Source organism: Emys orbicularis, chromosome 3 (genome assembly GCF_028017835.1).
Source record: "Emys orbicularis isolate rEmyOrb1 chromosome 3, rEmyOrb1.hap1, whole genome shotgun sequence".
NCBI classification, from domain to species: domain Eukaryota; kingdom Metazoa; phylum Chordata; order Testudines; family Emydidae; genus Emys; species Emys orbicularis.
Window position 1 is genome coordinate 170,027,019 of NC_088685.1, and position 23,985 is coordinate 170,051,003.

At 42.8% G+C, this 23,985-nt stretch overlaps 1 protein-coding gene across 1 annotated transcript in view; it reads right to left on the reverse strand.

The window, feature by feature from the left end:
* Positions 1-23,985, reverse strand: part of PTPN14 (protein tyrosine phosphatase non-receptor type 14) — a 100,891-nt gene that overhangs the window by 16,726 nt on the left and 60,180 nt on the right. The window contains exons 6-13 of the mRNA XM_065401516.1: positions 23,428-23,515; positions 19,600-19,688; positions 16,935-17,022; positions 16,121-16,203; positions 13,229-13,286; positions 9,527-9,605; positions 5,990-7,476; positions 1,641-1,784 (exon numbers count right to left, since the gene is read on the reverse strand). Of these exons, the coding sequence (XP_065257588.1) occupies positions 1,641-1,784; positions 5,990-7,476; positions 9,527-9,605; positions 13,229-13,286; positions 16,121-16,203; positions 16,935-17,022; positions 19,600-19,688; positions 23,428-23,515 (2,116 nt within the window). The remainder of the gene's footprint in view (positions 1-1,640; positions 1,785-5,989; positions 7,477-9,526; positions 9,606-13,228; positions 13,287-16,120; positions 16,204-16,934; positions 17,023-19,599; positions 19,689-23,427; positions 23,516-23,985) is intronic.

A 23,985-nucleotide genomic window follows, 5' to 3' on the forward strand; every position in this document is an offset into this window, starting at 1 on the left:
GGTGTGGAGTGGGCTGGGATACACTGCTCGAGCTGAGCTGGGGCCCGGGATCCCAAAGGGGGTGAAGAGGCACCCGAGACAGGGCCTTGGTCCACCCCAGATTTGTCCTTTTCCTCGCAGGAAGCTGGAGACCTTCCTCGCCCCGTCTTCCTGGGCTTCTTGGCTGGAGCCATGGAAGGAGACCGGTGCCGGCTCATAGACAGTACCGGTGGGGTACTGCGTACCGAGGTTATGGTGCTCGAATGAGAGCACTGCTCTGGCATCAGGGTAAGGGCAGACTCCATCAGGAGCGCCTTCAAACGAATGTCACGCTCCTTCTTCATCCTGGGCTTGAAGGACTTGCAGATTTTGCACTTATCACTAATGTGATTGGAGATCTCCTATCTCCTAGAACTGGAAGGGACCTCGAAAGGTCATCGAGTCCAGCCCCCTGCCTTCACTAGCAGGACCAAATACTGATTTTGCCCCAGATCCCTAAGTGGCCCCCTGAAGGATTGAACTCACAGCCCTGGGTTTAGCAGGCCAATGCTCAAACCACTGAGCTGTCCCTCCCCCCAAGCACCGAAAACAACTATTATGTGGATCACCAATGGGCATGGGCCTTTTACAGCGATCGCAGGGTTTAAAGCCTGGGGACTGGGGCATGCCTCGTCCCGAGGCGAAGTCCCTATAGGGACCTAAGTCTCTAACTTAACAAATAGGTTGAACTAAACTAAAGCGAAACTATATACAATAATGTTTGCAAGAGGCAAATGAGTTCGAACCAACAAAAAGCAACAGCTCTAGCTGAAGCAGCATCAGTTCCATGCACCATCGCTGGCAGCAAGAAGGAACTGAGGGTGGAGGGGGCTGGCAGCGCCCTATATGCCGTGGCATACACGTGCCACTCCTAGGGGTGCCAGAGCCGGTCCCTTACGGATACTTACGGAAAAACTTCCGGCACCGGTGCATATGGCGAGCACACACACTTAAGTTGAATGGACATGAGCAATCACTCGAAGAACCACCTCTGATGTGTATCCGGGAGAAATGGGCTTACCATATGTAATTGCTGTCATTTGCTTGTACAAAAACTGTATAGGGTGCAAAATTCCATGCACAAAATCAGGAGGGAGGCCTCTTTGAACATTTGCCCCAATAGTTAATGGCAGCAGATATTTTAAATTTTTTTTAATTACATGCATGTGCATAGACAGAAATGCACAGTTAAATCTTGAAGAATGGATTTTTTTTTGTCTCTTGGACTGCAACTAGGGCTCTTCTCAGCAACCTACATGCATCATTCAGCACATTATGTTACAACAAAGAGTGACTGCTGTATCAACCGCCCTGGCCAAGAGGAGATGTGCAATATTTTAGATTTAGGGCTTGATCCTGTGAGACGCTGAACACTCCTTGAGGTGCTAAGCACCTTCAACTTCCACTGACTTCAGTGGGCGATGACGGCATTCAGAACCTCTTACAAGTGTTCAACGCCCAAGTTTTTGGCCTCACCGAAGCAGTGACAATACCAAAGACCTCCATCACGGATGTTGCTCTCAATGTGGCCACCAGTAATAGTTTCCAGTTTTTAAAACTTCAAAACGTGTACATTGCTAGAAACAATGGAATAAATAGCACTTCGTGAATCTCTCTCTTACCCTCTCATCCATTGGCACCTTGGCTACTTCATCCTGGCTATCCTCAGGCACTGGAACTCTAGCAACGGAGAGTCCATTTAACGCTGCCAACATCAAGGGCCTCTTCTGGGCCTCCAGGCCTGCCATCTTCTGCTTCTCTAGATTCTTTTGGCAAGAAAAGGCATGTTTTTTATCTCTGTGTTGTTATCTATAATGCCAGTAAAACACTGGAATGTTTTTTTAATCTCCAAAATCTGCAACTCTCTGGCCAAGGAATGCAGATGATCACCATTAGCAGAGTAAATTCAAATACAACCTCCAATTCTTCCTATTATTCCCCAGGGCCTATTCCTACATGAGCACAGAATTTTAATTTCAAAGGAACAATCCAAAGGTAAAATATAGCTTACTTGCTATCAAAAGACTTGCAAATACAAATCTTGGGTATCCTTTCTGTAATGGTAAATTGCTATCAGGACATAATCCCACCATGTCACGACGGCAATACTTATGCAAACATATCCCATACTGTTTTAAAGAGTGTTCATTTCCATTTACTGCAGCAGAAAACCATGAAAAATATACACTGCTTGCCCCACTGCACATTTTATCTTTGCTGGGGTGTTTGTTTAGAATGGGAAATACTTTGGTAAATTTAAACTACCGTGTTTGGTAAATGTCCATCTGTTAATGGTGCCCACTGTACGAAGAATGATCTCATGGTGTTTAAAAACAGATTTTAATACCATTCGATGCACAGAACTTGCTTTACATCATATTTGTGTAGTACATTACACTGCTGCATGGAGCGTTTGAGTTCTAATTTCGTTCTGTGGCTAGTGGGAGATGATACATCTAAGAGGTGGAGGGCCACAACTCCAGGAAGGCGAAGAGGGGGAAATATTTCATTTCATTCTCTTGGCGACTCTTCCCGCCTGATTTTGGGGGAAAGCAATGCACAAAGGCTCTCTGGATCACAGCTGCTTTTGAAAACTGCTATTACAAAATGGTCCAAGCTCTCCTACTGGAAAAGCACTCCCCACGGGCATATAGTAAATGGACGGTTTCTGGAATGGGCCAGCCTGCAAACTTTTCATTGCCATTAGGTACCTGGGCATAACTGCATAAAGATGCTTATGCTACTGGTGAAACTGGCAAAAATTAAACCCACGTTTTTACCAGATTTACAGACAGTTCAAGATCTAGTAATTTTGCCCAATTTCTGTTTGGTTTTCTGCTATGGCAAAAGCTTCATAAAAATCGGCTGTCTTTAACCAAATAGAATGTCCCAAAGTGAAAATGGTAAATTCTGTGCCTACGGGATCAGCCACGGCACCAAATTCACGAATGGTTAGCTGATAGTTTTCAGTGCCCGTGGTGAAAGAGGTAGAAATGTCATGTGATTCCTGAACTAGGCTGGAAACCATTTTAAAAGCAATTTGAGCATAAAAAAATAGAATAACCTCCCACTTCCAAAAAGCAAATGTGCACACCGTGTTGATGGGGTGAACAAAGTTGATCTAATACTCAATGAATATCCAGAACGGAGGTTCTCAGATTATTTTGCCACTCCTGGCCCCAATACCCCAAGCTTTTCTTTATCTTGCCCCACATCCCAGAATCCTCTGTGCCCAATCTCGGAATCCTTTGAGCTTCTTTGGTCCCCCCAAAAGTCCAAAATGCTGTAACACATGCGCACACACACACACACACACGTTAATTTGATTTGAATTCCGTGGGTTGTCTATAGCTAAGGAAGACAATTACACTCAATGCATGTCCCTTTGATCACTTCATATCTGAAAGAGATCATAAAATGTAATTCAAATAGTTTTACTGAATATATTCTGGGATGCTACACATTTAATAAGCCTTACTACTGCAGTATTTACATGTGAGAGGTTATATTTCCCAAGCAGAAAGGTTAGAAATAACTTTTTTTTTTTTTGGTTAAATAAAACCTTAGATTCTGTAGGAAATAACACAACCTCTAGGATACAGCTTTGTGGTGCATCTTGAAACCTTGACCCCCAAGAATCAGAACCAATGATCTAGGAAGTGACAGTTTTCAGGATTTGAGAGATCCATTTTTGCATTTGTTCTAGCACAGATGTGGGCAAACTACGGCCCGCGGGCCACATCCGGCCCATGGGACCCTCCTGCCTGGCCCCTGAGCTCCTGCCCCGGGAGGCTAGCCCCCGGCCCCTTCCCTGCAGTCTCAGCTCACCCCGCCGCTGGTGCAATGCTCTGGGCGGCGGGGCTGCAAGCTCCTGGGGCAATGCAGCTGCAGAGCCCGGCCTGATCCAGGCAGCGCGGTAAGGGAGCAGGGGGGGCTTGGATAGAGGGCAGTGGAGTTCGGGGTGGTAGTCGGGGGCGGGGAGGCGGATAGGGGTTGGGGTGGTCAGAGGGTGGAGAACAGGGGGGTTGAATGGGGGCAGTGGTCTCGGGGGAGGCAGTCAGGAAGGAGAGGGGGATTGGATGGGGCAGCGGGGGGCAGTCAGGAGCAGGGGTTCCGGTGGCAGTCAGGGGACAGGGTGAAGGGGTGGTTGGATGGGGCAGGGTCCCAGGAGGGCAGGATGGGGCAGCGGGGGGCAGTCAGGGGCAGGGGTTCCGGGGGCAGTCAGGGAGAAGGGGTGGTTGGATGGGGCAGGGGTCCCGGGGGGGGCAGTCAGGAATGAGAGGAGGGGTTGGATGGGGTGGTGGGGGGAAGTCAGGGGTGGGGGTTCTGGGGGCTGTCAGGGGACAGGGAATGGGGGGGGGTTGGATGGAGCAGGAGTCCCAGGGGGGCTGTCAGGGGGCGAGAAGCAAGAGGGGTCAGGTAGGGGGTGGGGCCGGGCCATGCCTGGCTGTTTGAGGAGGCACAGCCTCTCCTAACCAGCCCTCCATACAATTTTGGAAACCCGATGCGGCCCTCAGGCCAAAAAGTTTGCCCGCCCCTGTTCTAGCAGAACTCAAAGGAAATAGAGGGCCTGTCAACTTTCAGACTAACAAATAATTTTGTTTTCACTACTTCTAAATCATTACTTCAAATGCAAGAATCAGCAATAACAAAATGGCAGCTTTCTAAACAAGCTTAAAAAATCCCCTGGGGTATAGTGAAGTGTTTCATTCTAAATGTAGATATTAAGTAACCTCACTTTATTTGCTGACTAATAGCCTTGCCGTGAAGAATATTAACAGCAAAGCTAGTATTATTTTCTAAACACCCCCAGATCACTTGGACATCACATTAATGTAATGGATTCAATGTTTCTTCTGCTCTAGAACCCATCCTGAAAAAGAGATATGTACTTGCCTAACTTGACTTCAATAGGACTAGTCTCAGTTTATAAAGTTAAGCCCATGACTAAGTCTTTATATTTTGATACCTTCCCTGCTGACTATCATTTAGGTCTATGGAAGACCAGATTTTGTATTTGTCCATTTATTAGATTATATTTTAGGGAATATATTATGTATTCCTACAACAAGCAGAAAAGATGGACACTCAATAATAAGTCTCTTCAAAAAGGCATGGCAGTAATGCAGGATGTCTAAATTAAGTTGTTAAAAAAATAGTATTTCACAGTTAGTCACTCTTATCAGTTTAATCTCTTTAAACACTCTGCTCGCCAGGTATGTGCACAATTCATTAACTGAGTGTTGTGGGCTAGTACATTCATCTGAAAACTGCTGTAGTGTGCAGCTGTGCAGGAAAAAGCAGTTGAGTCAGCATCATCGGTTTGTTTTAGGAAAACTGAATGAGAATTTAAGGATTCCCATTCCCCATACCTCAGGGAAAGAAAAAACAGCATCTCTACTTCCTCAAGTTAGCAGTATTGTTCCTTTTGTTGTGCAACAAGTCACTAGTTTAGAAAAGCAGCAATCCAAATTCTATTGCCACCAAAGTTTACTCCTCATAAAACTCAGTCTCATAAAATTGTAGGCTAAGCATACGCTACATCAATGTAAAAGCAGCAATCCTAAGTGATAAGCCATCTAAATGTCATGGTTTGGATTCTCCGCACTAACACTGCATATTATGCAGTGCTTTGCTTTATATCCCTGCAAAATGGGGAGAATATGCTACTGAACCAGAATTCTCCACTCGTACTGGTGATGGCATTGCAAACCCATTCAAATTACAGAGCTCTAAATGACTGCACAAACAGCCAGGCAATGGAGAATCAGACCCTGCATTTTTTACTCACTCTTACCTTCCAGCTAATCCTATGACCGTCAAAAACTCTTTTTTCTGCATAAGGCTGTTTTACATTCCTCATTGTTTAGGCTATAACAGTCTTCAGTTGTGCATTTTGGGATATTAAAAAAAACAAAACAGGTTGGTTCTTTGGTTCAAAGAAGCCTCTGCATTAGAGAAAGATACTTACCCTCATCATCATCTCTCTTTCTATAATGCTGTCCTCGATAGAAAACATTTCGGACACAGGCCTTTCCTTCACTGGTTCTTTCTTGACCCTCTCCTTTACACTCGTGAGGTCAGGCTCTGAGATAGATGGTCCAAGTGAGGCCCCATTCATTGTCATTTGATCAGTCCGAGACACGCTAATGGCCTTGGTAGGCCCTGGCCTCATGGCCTTGGCCCTGGCTACAGCCACTGAAATGTTTACTTGGTCCTGCCTCAGGGCTCCATTGCTAACACTTTTCCTTGGCCCAGGATACTCAGGAGGAGGTTTATTTGGTATTCTAGCCAAAGCAGCTTGCAACTGAGCACTATATTCCACATTTTCATGGAGCGGTGCTATCTGTGACACTGATTCTGAAGCTTCTTCTTCCTCTTCGCTTTCACTGCTGTGTATCAGCATCGTGGCACTCGAGAACGTCTTCTTGTGATGGTAGCAAGGGTGCTGCTGAACCGCGTGTTCCATCTGCGCTGCCTCTTCTGGCTGCACCTGCTCTCGCAAGGTGTTTCTACGTGGCAGAGGGGCATTTAATGTCTTTAAAGCCATAGCTTCTATACCACGTACCATATTGCTGATGACCTCCAAACTATGGCGCTTGTGCAAAGCTGCATGATGCTTGACTGCCATGAGTGGCTCGCTAACCTCCTGGAGTGACTGATGAACCACTGGTAAGCTGTCCTCTTGGAATGTCTTCACTGAGAGCTGGACCTTACGAGTAACCAAATCAGGGCTACTGCCACTGACATATTTATGACGGTGGCTCGCTAGGTCAGGCGTGCTGGTGGCAGGACGTGGACGTGGATATGGAGGTGGTGGCCTGAAAAGATAGTTATTTAACATATGGACAGTACTATAGCTTTGACTGCTCTGCAGCTGCATGTTAGCCAGTTCTGGCGTGCTAACTGTGTGGGATATGGCACTGGCTGCTGCCTTATTCTGCACAGCATTATTAGGGTTCATTTGGTCAGATGGGGCAACAGGTTTGTTATAACCACCATGCGGCCCATAAGGAACAGTATAGGGATGTCTCTCTCGAATTTCAGGTTGGCTGTAAACCAGGTCTTCTGGTTGGTTGTAAGCATGTGTATTTCCAATATTGAGGTTCCTTAAAGATTGACTTTGACTATCCATGTGAATAACCCCCCTCTTCATTTGCCTCATGACAGTTTCATAGTCTGGCGTTGGCCTGTAGGACGGCACTATGATGGCACTATGTCTATGGCTGGGGATGTAGTCTGCTCTCATGATATCACTTCCTGGGATGCTGAGATTGGAGGACATTGGAGACGCCTGAACGAAGTTCTGTGAACGGTTGAGAGAGTTCATGCTGTGGGCACTGCACATACTGCCATTTGGCCCATTACCATTTAAGTAGCTGAAGTCCATGGGGCACCTGTCCAAGCTGGTCTGAGATCTACAATAGAATGTTTCTTCATTTCCATGGAAAATGCTGTCTGTGTATGGTAGAGATAAAGAAAAGGACACTTTAACCAACAAGGGCACATGCAATGTCATGATCCTCAAAACCTTTCTTAAATAAAACCACCAAAACTTCAAATGCATTCTGAACCAGTGATTAAGAGGCAGCCTTGTGTACATCCATGCCGGATGTGTGGTCTCAGGACTGGCCTTTCAGATTGTTTTGCCACTCCTGGACCCAATACCCCAAGCTTTTCTCTACCTTGCCTCACATTCCAGAATCCATTGTGCTCTTTCTGTCCTGCCCCCTCCCCCTCCCCAAAAGTCCAAAATGCTGTAATACACCTACACACTGTAGTTTGTTAATTGTGTCAGAATGGGATCAAAACAAAACTCCAGATTCAAACACTCCTGCATTTTGGGAATATTTTGGAGGTTGAACCCTGTCTGTATGATTGGCTGAACCTACATTCTAGATCCAAATCATGCCCAGGCTTCGAAACAGTTCAGATCCAGGGAGGTTCTGGAACCTCTGGGAGGTTCCTAAGGCGCAGGAAGTAGTTGTGGAACTCTCTCTGCCCTCTCCATCCATCTGCCTCTCAGCAGGTTCACAGCTGTTATCTAAAGATACATCCCACCATTGGCAGCACTAGGCCCCAGAGCTACTGTACCACTGAATATTCCCTTAGGTCTCCTCTTGATGTACTGCCCTCCCTGCCCCAAGCAGGCAGAGATTGTGAAAGGGGGGAGAGGTTCCTCCAGGGCTGTAGCAGGTTCCTCAACATCAAACCAATCTGTTGTGTCCAGGAGTCTAAGCAAGCCAAAACAGGCTGATCATGCCCCCGAGGAACCAAAACAGCCTACTGATCAGGTAACTGAAGCACAGAAATTAAATGATTCAGCCAAGGTCACAAAGGGAGTTTGCAGCACAGGCAGGAATAAAAAAATCAGATCTCTTGAGTCACAGCTGAGTGTCTTAACCATAGGACTATCCTTCCTCCTAAATCTCACAGGACTCAGAGGGATGGCCACCTCCAATGATTCTGGTGTAAGCAATTGTCCAACATCACATGAGAAGTCTGTGGTAAAGTCCACTCCTGCTGCATCTCAGTCGATTCCTATCTACACCCCTGCCTCATTCACGACACACAAACACTACACTAAGATTCCATCATGCGTGACAATTGGCTAGGGCACTTCAGCTGTGTCTCTCACAGTATGCAGACATAGCTTTGAGAAAATCATTTCAAAAGAGAGTGTGGTTAAGTGAACGAGATGCAGTCTGCCACATTAGAGGCCTAGGCTGTTTCCAGCTCTAGTGGAAGTGACTTGGTGCAACATCTCCATCATCTCGTCTGCCAAAAGGGGTGGTGAGAAATAATAGTTGTGTCTCCCTAGTGTAGAGGTGTGTCAATAACAATGCACAGAAACACAAACAGACGTCAGCAGAACTTATGGTCTCCTCATGCCCAGGCCAGTGCACTAGGCTACAGGATATTTTGTGGGAATCTCTCTCTACACCTTAGATTCCAGCCACCATACTTTCCTTAGAGAACAGTTCTGAGGCTAACCCTGCACAGAGCCAAAAAATACAACTTTTTATTCACACAGTTCTGAAGTTTGACCCTGGTGACAGGAACCAGAACAGAGAAAAGGCCATCAAGTAATATACCGGCTATGTGGATCTACTCCCCCCTCACCTCCCCAGTTTCACTGGAGCTGCAGAAAAAAGAACTAGAAGAAAGTTGCAATTTTAAAATCAGGCCATTTGGGGAGACCTGTAACTTGGCAACCCCTTGACCAACTGACCCCAGACATGCCCTATAAACTCTACCCACTGCACTGAACTGGCATGCCACATTCCAAGCCCATCTAACGGTGCATGTGTATTTTAGATAAGTTTGAAAATTGGGCTTTAAACAGAACCCTGCTGCAACCTTAACTATGAAGTTATTGTGGAGGAGCGATACTAACTCCCATTTGACCGGGACTGCATTTTGGAAATCAAGTTCTGATGATCAAGAGCCCCTTTGCTGGCACATTAAGCAGCAGATCTCTGAAAGGAAAAAGGTACACCCTAAATACCTTGTGAGTTGTTTGTTTCAGTGTAGTGTTCTCCGCACTGGACATGCATAGGTGGCAGTATAAATGGGTGCTGTCTTGGCTGAAATAAAAAGAGAAACATGAATAACCTCAGCAAACTGGAGCTTTGCCACAGTTTTTGAAGATGAAGTGCCGAAGAAATTATTCTAAATTCTTTCCACAATACAGAACATTTCCTTACAGAGCTATGAAGATGTGTACAGAGCTTTACAAAACAAAAGACATAGGGTAATGAGGTCAAAAGTGCCTACATGACTTAGGCGCCTACATCCCATTTATAAAAGTGACTTAGCTACTTAGGAGCCTGGTTCTTATTGAAAAATCACTGGGACTTAAGCTCTCTATCACACAAGTCACTTTTGAAAATGGGATTAAGGCTCCTCGCTCACTTTACTTTTCAACGTTTTCACCCAGAGTCCTTGACTCTGAATAGCCTAGAAACGAGGCTCTGACAAAAACAAGAGGAGACCAAAACACAAGGAGTAGTAGGTGGGAGATGAGGGCAAAGGCAATAGCAACATGAGGGGGCTCAGCAGAGTCACGCAGTGTCCTGAATGCAGAATTTCAGTGGGCAAACTCCCCACTGATAAATATTGCAGCTAGCATTGTGATACGGTAGGAATCAGGGACAGGGATGCTTTAGCATTAAATCAATGGATTATTTAAAGGTAATAATATAAAGCATGGATGAGGTCATAATCAGCAGTTTTGTCCATGCATAAAGTGAAGTATTTGGAGGCTGGAGGATGGCACTGCAGCCACCTCGGTTGTGGGTGTGATTAAGTAGAGAAGTTTATGGACGCACACACTGGTGTGTTCAGAGAGAGGCAAACTGCCCTGACTTCTGAGCGAATATACCGGCAGAACCACCTCAGAGGCACCTCTCACACAGGCTGGTTCCAGGAGAGCAAAATACTGACTGAGCCCATAGCTTCAAGGGGAGAAGAGGCACAGTTTGCCTTCGTGCAGAGACAAAGGGCCACAATGACAGCTAGCCACTGAACGGGCAAAAAAGGAAGTGGGCTTGGCTTACACCTACATTTTCTATGGGATCGGGGGAATAGAAAAGAAGTGAAAGTGACTGTGATGAGGCAAATAAATCCTTGCATGCAATATGGCAGAGGAAAACAGGAAATGCTCCCGCTGGACCCAGTTACAGAAGAGGGTGTTCCGAAGAGCATGGCTCTAGTCAGCAGAAGAATGGTTCTATTGGCAGCCTGAGAGGCAGAACTTAGTCTGGCAAGAACTGAAGGAGCCTACAAAGGTCTGAGCCAGAAAAAGAGCCTTCACAGCAAAGAGAACGGGTCTCCTGCTAGGAATGTATCATATATATTAGGAAATATAGGAAACAAGCTGAATCCCATGTTATTTTGAGACTGGTCTGCAAGGACTCTTCTGTTATTGGAAAAGCAGGACTTTTTTGAGAGACCAGGCAAAACAGTCTACCCTGAAGTAGTTGGGGAGCAGCTTGAAGCCGGGAGGAGTCAGAAATCCACTTCAGAGATCACTGGGGGGGAGGGGAGGGAGGTTAAAAAACAAACCCACACTAGGGCCTCTTACAGGCTTTGTTCCACCTACGTGAGAGTCATTGGAAGTTTGGCTAGAGTAAATAGACTTTTGCCCAATGGAAATAAAAAAAGTACAGACTTAATGGGCCTGATTCTCATTTATTATCATACCATTAAGACCATGACAGAGTAGTATAAAAGTGGGGCTTGAAGTGGGTGTAAATGTAATTACGCTGCCAAAGCAAGGAGGCCTTAGTGTAAATGAGAATCTAGGCCATTTTGTCAAATGTCAGAGACACACCACAGACTTCACTTCATTATCCCACTTATGCCTACTGATTTATTACAAGGCTACCATAAAAGACCAAGGAGTACACAGATAGTGCTATCTAGAACTGCTGTATACAGCTCAAGGAGGCCGTCTGCAAGGCTAATTACTTTAAAGAACAACTACTCTAACAAGTGAGCAAAACTACTTTTTAAAAAAAGCACATGAAGGTTCATTTGAACAGAGAGAAAACCAGTTTGTTTTAGGGAGGAGAGTCACCTATTCCTCTTTTCATTGCTCCCAATCCATTTTCTCATTTGCCAAAGGTTTACACATAGAATCTAAACAGAGGAGGCATGATTCATTTTTCCTGTTAAAATATAGGCTTCCATTTTCCATATCTGATAGGAAGAGGGTCTTGTTTTCTTTGCAATAAAGATGAGACTGATCAGATCATAAGGCATTCAAGGGCCCTTTCATTTCCTTACATTAGATATTTCACATCAGGGCTCACAAAGCAAATTAGCAATTAATAAGAATTTTATATTTTAAAGAATGTAACACAGACAGTGCAATAAGCAAACTGTGCTAACCAATGGCTCTCTGGAAGTAAGCTGAAAATGACAGGCAGTTTTGGAAAGGAAACTGGGCAGGACTATTAGTTTAAAATATAGGTATCTGCCCACATGTGAAAACTATTAAAAGCTTTTGGAGAGGAAAATATGACAACTTTTAATACCACTGAAATAAAATGGACTAGAACAGATTTGTAGAAGGAACAGAATGAATAAATGGTACAGATTTTGTTAAAACACAGGGACTGCCCATCTTAAGAAGGGACAGCTGCTGTGCATGGATAAGAGATGTCAAAAACAGAACTACCAACACTGACTCTCTTACACAGACATATGCTAATAAGATTTATTACTTCAGGAAGGTGCTACAAAGCAAGAAAACTATACTTCATCACTGGGCTTGAAATGAGCCAAGAAGGAAGCCAATCTTTTTTTGTTTCACAAGCAAACCATTTTATACAGCCATGATAATTTTTGCCCTCTATGGAAGGGATTGGCAATGTTGTTGCACCTTGCCATTCTCTCTTAGGTTTTCTGCTGGAATTCGATATTTCTTAGGGTAGTTCAAGGGTGCTGGGCGAAAAATGTAGCAGCAAAAGAAAGCTTATCCCTAAAGCTGATTGAAAAATGGGATATAATGTTTGCAAACATTTCCAGGAAAATTGTCTCTCTTTTTGTGAAAATTTCAATTAAAAAATATTGTCAAAAATTGTAAGCAGCTCTACTTAGTCGCATGGATTTACAAAAAAAGAAAATATTGACTCTCAGAATCATGGACTGGTTATAAAAGTTTTATTCAGAAATATTAGGCTCTTCACAGAAATGCGTAACAAGATAAAGTTCCCACTACAAAGAGCTCACAGTCTAAATGCAGACTTGACACCTTAGAGTGACAAAAAATAGAGGATGGAGGAAGGATTCAGGGCAACACACTGTAAAATCATGCAGTGATTCGGTTTTGGCGTATGTATGTTTTGACGTTCCGTTATGTATACAGTAATAGATTTTTCAAACTCTAAGGAGTTTTCTTATCCTGCAGGACAAATCCCATTGAACATCACTGTATTCCTGCAGAAAAGATGTTCCATTTTTGCAGGACAAGTAGAAACATTAAAGCCCCAAGGCCTGTAATTTTTAGAATCAGTAGTAATAATACGTTCCATTTAAATTAACACACTTCCTGTAGGTGACATGGCAGTAATGAGTTTCAAAAATGCCAATGTCTAGTCGATTAATATATTTGAACTTTAGAAAATGTCCCGTCTCATGTACTGCCCCATCCCTGTAGCAGCAATACCAGCATTATCATTGAAGACCCCACTATATTACATACCAAGGATGACCTACTCCAGGTGGGCCGCCGTCTGATAGGGGGAGGAGAACTTGATTGTCTGTGGGGAAAAGTGGAGAGAGATACTAGGAACTAGTCTTATGACAAAATTTAAATTCTGATTCAAGACTGGCTGAGGTAAATAAGAGCCTAAGATACTGAAAGGTATTCCTTATTGATAGATAGATAGATAGATAGATAGATAGATAGATAGATAGATAGATAGATAGATAGATAGATAGATAGATAGATAGATATAAAATAAACAGATGGAAATAATTCAGTTCCTGCTCTAAGTATAGATGTATTTTTATTCCAAAATAAACATGCCATCTGGTCATTATCCTATTTGGCCTAATTGGAAACAAGGGAAAGAAAATAAACTCTGGTTTTAAAATGACAAATGTAAAAAGTAGAAGTCTCTTGAGGAAGCATGGGCCAGCTCTCAAGATACAGGTGAACAGAAAAAACAGTGACAGCATCTTAGAGAAGTCACAGCAAATCACTAAAAGGCAGTGCACACAGATCAAGAGAGGAAAGAGCGGCTGAAGAATAATTCTAGCAGAGGCAGGTATAATGTTGGAGTAGCCAGATGTAGTGGGAATACTTTAAAAAGAAAGGGGGAAAGAAAAGAAACATTGAGGAGTCAGAAATATAGTGCTTACGTGAAGAGAGGAAAGGTGGAATTTCTCCTCTTACAATTTCTGATCTGGTGAATGATGTTATGTGCGATTAGAGGAAATGCACACAGAGGAAATACAAACAACAACAGAGTCATTTTAACACAGAGGTTGGGAAAAGTGTTCAGTTAGAAAACACTGCAATATGTTGCTTGCTACCAATACATCTAACTCAAATGGTGGTAGCAGAGGAGACTCCTGCAAGGACAAGACCAGTTAACTGATTAACTGTATTTTAGTCTTATTTATTTCTATCAGCAACTTCATTTTACTACTTATTTTTATCTGAGGACAGAAAAATGCAAGTGTTTTTAGGATGTTATATATTTGAAGTGTGTCTCTATACTGGACTTATGGTATCTGAGCACCTACCCCTCAATGTCAAGGGATAAATAACTTGAGCAAACGCCACTGCTTATGAAGTCTGAATTTAAGCAGCCTTTACTGTAATAGAAGAATCTTCTGTGTTGACCCTGGTATATAGTTTCAAAGTAGAAATATGCTCCTCTTCAGGATCTGCTCAAAGTTTTTTTCATAGAATCATAGAATATCAGGGTTGGAAGGGACTTCAGGAGGTCATCTAGTCCAACCCCCTGCTCAGAGCAGGACCAATCCCCAGCTAAATCATCCCAGCCAGGGCTTCATCAAGCCTGACCTTAAAAACCTCTAAGGAAGGAGATTCCACCACCTCCCTAGGTAACCCATTCCAGTGTCTCCTAGTGAAAAAGTATTTCCTAATATTTCCTCCCCCACTGCAACTTGAGACCATTACTCCTTGTTCTGTCGTCAGGTACCACTGAGAACAGTCTAGATCCATCCTCTTTGGAACCCCCTTTCAGGTAGTTGAAAGCAGCTATCAAATCCCCCCTCATTCTTCTCTTCTGCAGACTAAACAATCCCAGTTCACTCAGCCTCTCTTCATAAGTCATGTGCTCCAGCCTCCTAATCATTTTTGTTGCCCTCTGCTGGACTCTTTCCAATTTTTCCACATCCTCCCTGTAGTGTGGGGCCCAAAACTGGACACAGTACTCCAGATGAGGCCTCATCAATGCTGAATAGAGGGGAATGATCACGTCCCTCGATCTGCTGGCAATGCTCCTACTTATACAGCCCAAAATGCTGTTAGCCTTCTTAGCAACAAGGGCACACTGTTGTCTCGTATTCAGCTTCTCGTCCACTGTAACCCCTAGGTCCTTTTCTGCAGAACTGCTGCCTAGCCACTCGGTCCCTAGTCGGTAGTAGTGCATAGGATTCTTCTGTGCCTTTTACCCATCACATTGTTTTTTGTTTTTCTAGAGGAGAGAATCAAAACCTTCCCTTTGAACTTGTTCCTCAAACTGTTCAAGACAAAATTAAATCCACAATGTTGGATTATGAAAGTGCAAACATATTTCAATCAATCAATCAATCAATCAATCAATCAATCAATCAATAGGAAACATGTCCATCTCCCAAGAATAGTAGATAGCAATTGAAATCTGATCAACTACAAGCTTTTTCTTTGGGTGATAAAGCAGTGGTCACATTTAGAATTCCTCCATGAGCCCTCCACTAACTTATCCCATTTGAAAATTTATTTTATGCTCGCGCACGTGTGCACATACTCCCCCACACACCTTCTAGTCTTTCCTTCCTTTATTTTGGCCTTCCATTTTCCAACAGATGACAACAGAACAGATGGATGTCCATCTGGGTAAACAGAACTGTGGTGATGATGATAATGGGAGCTTCTTCGCAGCTTTACAGTTAACTAATCAATGTGTTGGATACTTTACAGGGAATTCTCTCTGTGCGTGGCATTGCTCTATAACCCAGCATTATTCAAAAAATGTCAAACTCTAAAATCACAGCTCTCCACTCCAATAGGTAGATATATGCTGAGAGATATTTGCAGCTAATAAACTGGCCTTTGTCCCTACACTGTACAACCGAAACTCCACCCATTCCTCTTTCATTAGGGTGAAATCCACCCTTGTGCAGAGGGCCAGCTCAAGGCCTGTGCATTACTAAGAGCTCAAAATAGACTTCAGGGGCACATAGTGATACATAGGCCTCATATGGAACAGGAATTATTCCTTTGCTATATCTTGGTAAAAAGGGGACAGGGTAAAGAGTAATTGGCACAATTTTTTTTTTTTTAAATGAGAGACAAGCCGAAAATCAGAGCACTTCCAATCAGTGTATTGCAAAAGAAATCTGAAGTATGCATACTCACTCTGTGCAGATTTTATTCTGTTTATAAAACTTATGCCTTGCAGCAAACAGCCGTGAAATATATTTTGCATTTTCAATATCATCCTTTAAAACACAAGAAGAAAAATTGGAAAAGCCAGCTGATTATTCACTCTGCTGCTGTTACAATGAATTGATTTCAGCAACTGAAAGAGTGTTCTAAAAAATTCAACAGCAATAATGCCTTTTAAGGGATGCCACACACAAAGTCAGCTGCCAAGAACATATGCAGTGCCCTCAAACCTTGGACCACTGAAGTGCATCAGCATGTCTTTACATGCTGCCACTTCGCTGCTAATGACAGTGAAAAAAACAAAAAGAACGGTTAGAGCCAGGCTGTGTAATTTACACACTGGCCTGTGCTGGGGGTTATGTGGAGTTGCAGTTTTCTCAGAGCACTGCACAGTCCCTCCTAGAGCTCCAGAGAGCATGTATACAGGCTCCACCATTGCTCAGGGTGCTGCAGCTATGAGAGCATGGTGTGGCAAAGGGCCATGGACATTTCATCCAAAAGACAGTCAAGACAGACCTCCCAATAGGGTGGATTTCAGGCTGTCTAGAAGGTATTAAATACATTGAAAAGTAAAAAATAAACTGAGTTCGCCCTCCCGCCCCCCAAATACAGGTGATGGGAATGTTGGAAAGGGTGAGCAGGTGACAGACTGAATTTGTGATTGCCACCCTCCAAATGCAGGGGAGTGAGGTGACACCTCTATTCAGATATTGGGACTTGAAGCTCAGTCTTTCTGATATACGGTAAAGTTTTTCTGTTGATACTGTTTAGGTACTTTGCTTACTGTGTGAAAGAGCACGGTTTCTTCTTTGTTGATCAACTCCACGATGATTGAAGACTTGTTATGTATTATATTCCCAATATCATTCCACCTGTAGAAAAGAAATGCTGCTGACTTTGCCAAGACACACAGGCAAACATTTCACAGACATGTTAGGAATGTATGAGTTAATGTGCAGGCTCATTTTACGTGAGAAATGCTAGCTGTTTGATGAAGAAAACACAGCCAGCAAAAAATCATGTGCTGTGATTAAAGAAAAAGCCACCCCCAAATACCCCAGATTTTAGAGTAAAACATTTCTTCTTCAAAAACAGCAATGTTAAGGGTTACAATAAAAGATACGATTGGAAATATACGAATGCTTAATTGTAAACTGAACTGCATTGTGTCACAATTTAATTATTATTTGACTGTGACTAGTTGGCAGGGAAATATGTACAGTTCTTGTTGGATTTTTTTTTTCCTAAACTGTTTCCAAATTTCCTAGATTGAGGCTTAGTCTATACCAGAAAATTAGGTCGCTTTAACTACGTTGGTTGGGGCGTGAAAAATCCATACCTTGAGCAGCATAGTTAAACCAACCTAAGTCCCCGTGTAGACAGCAAGAGGTTGCCAGAAGAATATTTCCATTGACCTAGCTACTGCCTCTCGGGGAGGTGGATTAGGAAAATCCCTCCTGTCAGCATAGGTAGTGTTTACATTAAACCGTTACAGTTTGTTAGTGTGCTTTGATCTAGTCCTTTTTGAAACGAGACTAAAGTGCACTAATGAATTTTTAATGAACGTCAGCAGGGCCCACACAGACAGTTAGTTCACAGCAGGGTAGTCCAGGGTACATTCACACACCAGTTCTCCACAATTTAATTGTTTGTGTAGATAAGCCCTTACCCATTAGTGTTTTTATACAAGCAAAAGATACCATGTTACTATTTTGTGTTTTATGCTCCTAATTTTTTTGCCATATGTTAACTTATTCTTTCCTCCAGTGACTGTCAGGTTGATTAAAATCAGTATTATGATCTTTTTACAACTAGTTGTTGGCGTCGTTTGTGTCCATCATGAAAATCATATCTATCATGTGTCCCATGAAAACTTTTGGGATGGAAATGACTTGGTCTTCTGGAAAATGTACTTGGATACATCCTGACATTACATGCATGGGAATGCATGCTGAAACAAAACAAACAAGGATACCAGCATTTTCTGAGGACATCTATACCTTAAAATAAAATAAAATAAAATAAAAAATCTGAGAGGTGTCTAACTTTTGCAACCTACATTTTCAAGAAATCTTAGGAATGGCACAATTTAAAAGAAATCTGATTTCTTCATAAAACTACACATTCAAGAATGAAAGATACATGAAAAATGCAAAAACAGATGGGAATCTTGATGATGTTGGAAAAAAATAATCTAAGCTCTTTAAAATAAATGCTAAGGTCTTTGAAAAAAGCTCCAACCACTGGCTAAAAACTACAGTGTGACTCATTAAAACATCTGTTTTACTATAAGTGCTGTACAAACATTCACACACCAAGAGCGCTGGTCAGAAACAATCTCACAGATTGTGGTTTATCATTCTAAGATAACAATGAAATAAACAAAAATAACCCATGAAACCACAGAAATAATTTAAAAAAGGGGGGGCAGGGGATGAAATCCTGGCTCCACTGAAATCAATGGGAGTTTTGCCACGGTCTTCAAAGGGACAAGGATTTGACACGATGCTTTTTGCTACTTTTTTTTTTGATAGAGTAATAAAGATTTATTTTTATAGAATAACAAAGAAACAAAATGTAAACAATTATTGGAATTGATAAAACAATCCTTTGCCCAGACGCTCATATTTTGCATTAGCAACACTGGGTAATCCCACAATGAGAAAAACAAGGGCCAAATTTAAATTCAGATATCGCTTTACCAGAGTCTGATCTCAGAAACTCTTTATCTAAAGGCTGCTCAGTGTCCTATGCAAAATGAGTTAGTTTCAACCTAGTTTCTCATGGATAGATGTCACATTATTATTTAGCTCCATAAATAAGCATAGTGCCACACACAAAGAAAAGACAATAGTCAAGAACTGAAAAAATGAGCCTAAAATTCAGCTCCTTTATCCTTATTGAGACACCGAAATAAGTGACCTGATTTTGGGGTGCTGGAACAATTTGTTTAGTGGGGGTGCTGACAGCCATTGAACCAAACTGTAAACCCTGTATATAGTGGCAATCACTTCAAGCCAGGGGGTGCTCCAGCACCACCAGCACCTCTAGTTCCAGCACCTATGGAAGCGATGCACACCTAGCAGTCCCCACTGAAGTCTAACGTATTTGCTTTCAGATGCAAGAAAATAAGTGATTTAAGCACAAATTGATCCTAGAACGGCAAGAGGAGAAAAGGCATCAAAAGCTCATAAGCAATTCAAGTGTACATGATAGCCTTGTCTCTCTAGGCATCAACCCCATTCCCAGACATCTATCACAGACTATCCTTTGCTGCGTAGATTTTTATGGGCAAGAGGCCAATCCTGAAAATCCTTACTCATGTCAGTACTCCTTTACTCACAGAAATAGTCCTACTGAAGCCACACTTGATGCCTGAGTCACTGGGAAAAAAGCACAGCTTCCTGTAAAAGGAATTCACATTAAAAGCAAAAGTCCCTTGATGGTACCTGTATATCACTGTTGGCCTTCCAATTCTATTTTTTATGAAGATTCCCATGAAGAAAATGCCAAGATGCATATCATTTCCGTGATTGTCCTGCACAAAAACCACATCAACATTTAGTTAATTAATACAGAAACTGGTTTTACATGAAGAACGCCCAGGGAACTACAATAAAATGTTTAAATCAAAATCATCCCCTAAGATATACTGCACATCAGGCATTCATGAGTCTGTCTGTAGTTTAACTAACCAAAAAACACCCAGTCTGTATAGCGATTGTTTCTTATTTACAAGGTATTTACACAGTAATTCAAAATAAATGTCATATGAATATAAGCCACGTGGCTAAAAGGATTACGGTATGGAGCAACACAAGGGAAATTAGTGTGCTCTAGTGGAATAAACACTAGACAGAGTCTGAAATTCCTGCATTTTAATTCATATTATATGGATTTGGACCATTCACTTGACCTTTTGGAGACAGATTTTCAGACTGGTCTTAAATAGGCCTCCATTTTGATAGGTGCAAATACCCAGGGACACAATTTAGGTAGCTTAGATGTCTAAGTATCTGATCTGTGGATACAATCTGGTACTCATACATTTAAATGTTAAATTGCATCCCAAAAGAATTATTCCTACTATCTGTGGATGCAAAACAGGATATCTGTATTTGCAAATCTGGTCCTCTGTGACTCAGTTTGCCCTTCTCTAAAAGAAATAATACTTACCTACCTCACAGGGCTATTTATACTGTGCTTCTAAGATGTAAATCACTGTATAAATATCAATAATTATTTTTACAATAAGTAATATTACCTTCATTCACTGAAGAGAACATGAATTCAGTTCTTTGAAATACAAAGTAACATTTCTGTTTTTCCTATTTTGTACAGAATAGGCACTTTGGCTTCTTATTTAACATGGTCCAGAATGACATGCAATAGCCAAACAGGGACATCCCATATACAAAACCTGAAAGAATTCACTTGCTAGTGCCAAGTGGGAAGCTTTCCCTGGAGAGGGTTGGTGCTTACGCCATCACATTTCTGAAGATTTTACAAAAAGAAATTTGTCTATAGCTCTTGTGATTGCCAAGAGATAAATCCAAACGTGAGCCAAATGTAAACTGATGCAGTGTTGTCTTCCTGAGTCTGTAGGCAGGTAGTCCAAGTGCTTCGGCTGCTGCTTACTGGTTTGCAAAGCTTCAGCACATGAAATTAATAAGAGTTTCAGTGATGGGTGGGCCACAGTGACACTATCACTCTGCTGCTGCTATGGGAGAATTCTATGAGCTGCAACTGAGGCAGGCATGGCTGAGACACGCACAGTATTTGGGCCAAAGGGACCAAAACAGATAGAAGGGGAAGGAATAGAGGAGACTCCCTTCTGTTCACCAGCACCCTCACACCATTCAGGACATATTGGAAAAAGAGATAGAAGGTGGACCTCCCTAACCTCTCTCTCTTCATTGACTGCTTGTAGTGGGGTGGCTGCCCCACTCCTGGAGAACAGGGGTTAAAACAGCCAAGCTAGGCTGATTGGAGTAGCAGCCTCAGCTGTGGCCTGCTCAATTAGGACCCAGCTGGCCCTGATAAGAGGGCTGTGGGCCAGAAGCTGGAGGAGTCTCTCTCTAGCTGTGGAGAGAGAAGGACCTGGCTGCCTGGGAACTCAGGGTACAGGGAGTAGAGCAGGGCTGGGGAAAGGCAAGAGGAGCTGGGGAGCTCCAGCCTGGCAAATCACCAGGCTGCAGGCCTTGCTAAAGGCCAAAGCAGGTACAGGGGTTGCAGAGGTGCAGCCCGGGCTTAGGCAGAGGCAGCTGGTCCTAACCCCTTGCCAATGATGAGTGGCCATTACAGACTGCAGTCTGCCCCAGTGAGCTAGATGATGACTGGCAGTAGCCCACTGAGGCAAGGTGGGTTTAGAGAGTTGGGGGTTCCCCAGAGAGTGGGGAGACCCAGAGAGTGGGGGTACTGCTGGGGCAGAACCCTGAGGTAAAGGGCACCGGGGTCCGGGAGGGACATGGGGCCAGTGACAGGTGAGACACCAGCCTGCAGAGGGCGTTCCGTACGTGGGAAAAGAGCTAATTCCCAGGACGACCAGTAGGAGGTGCCGCGCCGGTGAGTCTTGCTTCGCTACACTGCTGTTTTGCGAAGAGAGAGAATCCTGTATCCCTTCCAGCTTCTGGAGAGTGGCGAAGCTTCACATTTATCAGATGCCTAGTACCAACAGGGTGATACAAAAAGATTAATTCCCTTGGCAGTGTCCAAGACAACACCCTGTTAGAAATCCTAGCTACCTTCTCATTCTCAGGCTCTTTGGATGAGCAGGCGTCTAGATTTTGTCCCAAAGATTCGTTGGTAGTGTGCCCCATGCGTGCATTTTGTATTTATTTCTAGCTAGCAAGGGTTAATCCCCCAGTAAGTAAATGTCTGGTACATTTTTCAAGCCCTGTACATGCACTGATTCCCAACGCTGCATACACCAGAATTCTTCAAATTATACTCCAAATCTGCTGTGGTTTGGACATTCTCTGCTTAATCGTGGGAAGAGCTGTAATAAGCAAAGAAATGGTGAAGATTTTTTTACATTTTTTTTAAAAGGGGGGGGGGGGAATGAAGGAAGAAAGGAAGGAAAAAAGGAATCAGCTCTCGAATGCCCATCTCCAAAAGAGGGTCTCTCAATACATTGTGTTTGTCCATACATCTATCCTGCCAGCTCTCCTGGGTGGTGGGGGGTTTTCTGCATCTTGCACTCCGTGAGCACACAACTGGTGCTTCACCCAGCAACCACCAACAACAATCAGGCAGAATGAGAAATTCTGTTAAGGAAACAAGTTGCCACAGTATAGAGTTTTAATGGGAATTAATCCCAGAACAAACCTTTTATTTCTTTTAGATGCATAAAGATTTGACATCAGAAGACCACATAATTTCTGCCTTCCAGTGAAAAAGCCATTAACTTCAATGGAGACCATCACAAGATCCAAAGTACAATCAGCCAATCTGTTTGGTTTTTTTGTCCCTTCAGGCTAACTTCAGGGTTCTCTTATTTTTTATCTCAGTAGAAGGAGAGGCAGAAAAACACTTTTACTAGGAAGTGCCTGGGGTTGGGGACAAGGAGAATTGTTGAGCAGTCCAGTATTTATAACAAATAACCACAGAAGGAGAGTTTGCAATTGCAGAACGGGCTAAAAGTGTTCAATGTTTCAGTCGCCCAGTGGATCATAGTGACATGTGCTGTTCAAACTTAACCAGGTTGCAGATGGCAGCATGGGGCATTAAGACAAGGAAAACTGATTAAAAATTCAAGTCAATACAGAATAAAAAGGACAACAATACAGCATAAAAACCCTGAAAAAAACAACAACCAGTTGTTAGCCTAACATTACCTTGCTTCTGTTCAGCTGACAGAACCTAGTACAGTTACACAAACCACCATCTAAACATCCTACCTTAGCTAATAAAGTCTCACAACTCTCCTGTGAAGTGAACAAGTGTTGTTCTACTCATTTCACAAATGGGGAAATTGAGATAGATGGTTAAGTGACTTTTGCCAACAGTAACTCAGCAAATCAACAGCAGTGCCAGGATAAAATCAGGGTCCTGATTCTCCATTGCCATGCACCTGATGTAGTCATTTATCCCTGTGCAAAATGGATCTAAGACACTACCATTCCAATCTGGTAATTCTTCATTTGGATATACACATATTGTTTACAATAACATGAGTTATACACACATCACCATATACCCCTCAATTGTCTTTTTTTTTTTTTTTGGATGGGGGTTGTAAGAAGGCTATGTAAATAATAGTAACTAGAGCCCCATACCTTCACAGGGAAGCTTTCCTGTCCAAACCCTTCAAGGCGTTCCACTTCACTGATGTACATAAGTTCAGCTTCTGCTGCTGGTATGCCACTACAATTAAAACAACATAAGACAGCAAGAAATTGTTCAGTACAACAAGTAATATTAAAGGTTCTAGCCAAAAAATGGCAGATTCAGCATAATCTAGATTGACTCACTTTAGATACTACTGAGATTCTGAAGAAAATGTACAATATAATTAAAACAGATCATTACTTGTATTATCAAGATGGGATAGACATTTTAGTTCATTCTCTATATTGTCATTAGTAGGAGGTAGAAAGCACAGTCCAAATCTAGAGAGGAGCAACCAATGTGACAGAGAGGCACTTTCTACTCCAACGTCTAAAACAGGTTGGCAACCAGGGCTATTTTATATTTGTAAAATTTTGTGAGAAGCTGATTAACTTCTGTACAAACTAAATAAAAACCCAACTTAAAGTAGCAGAAGAATAGCCATATGTATCAGTTTCCTACTGCAAGTGAAAACAGAACAGAGTGTATCTTAACATTTTGGGACT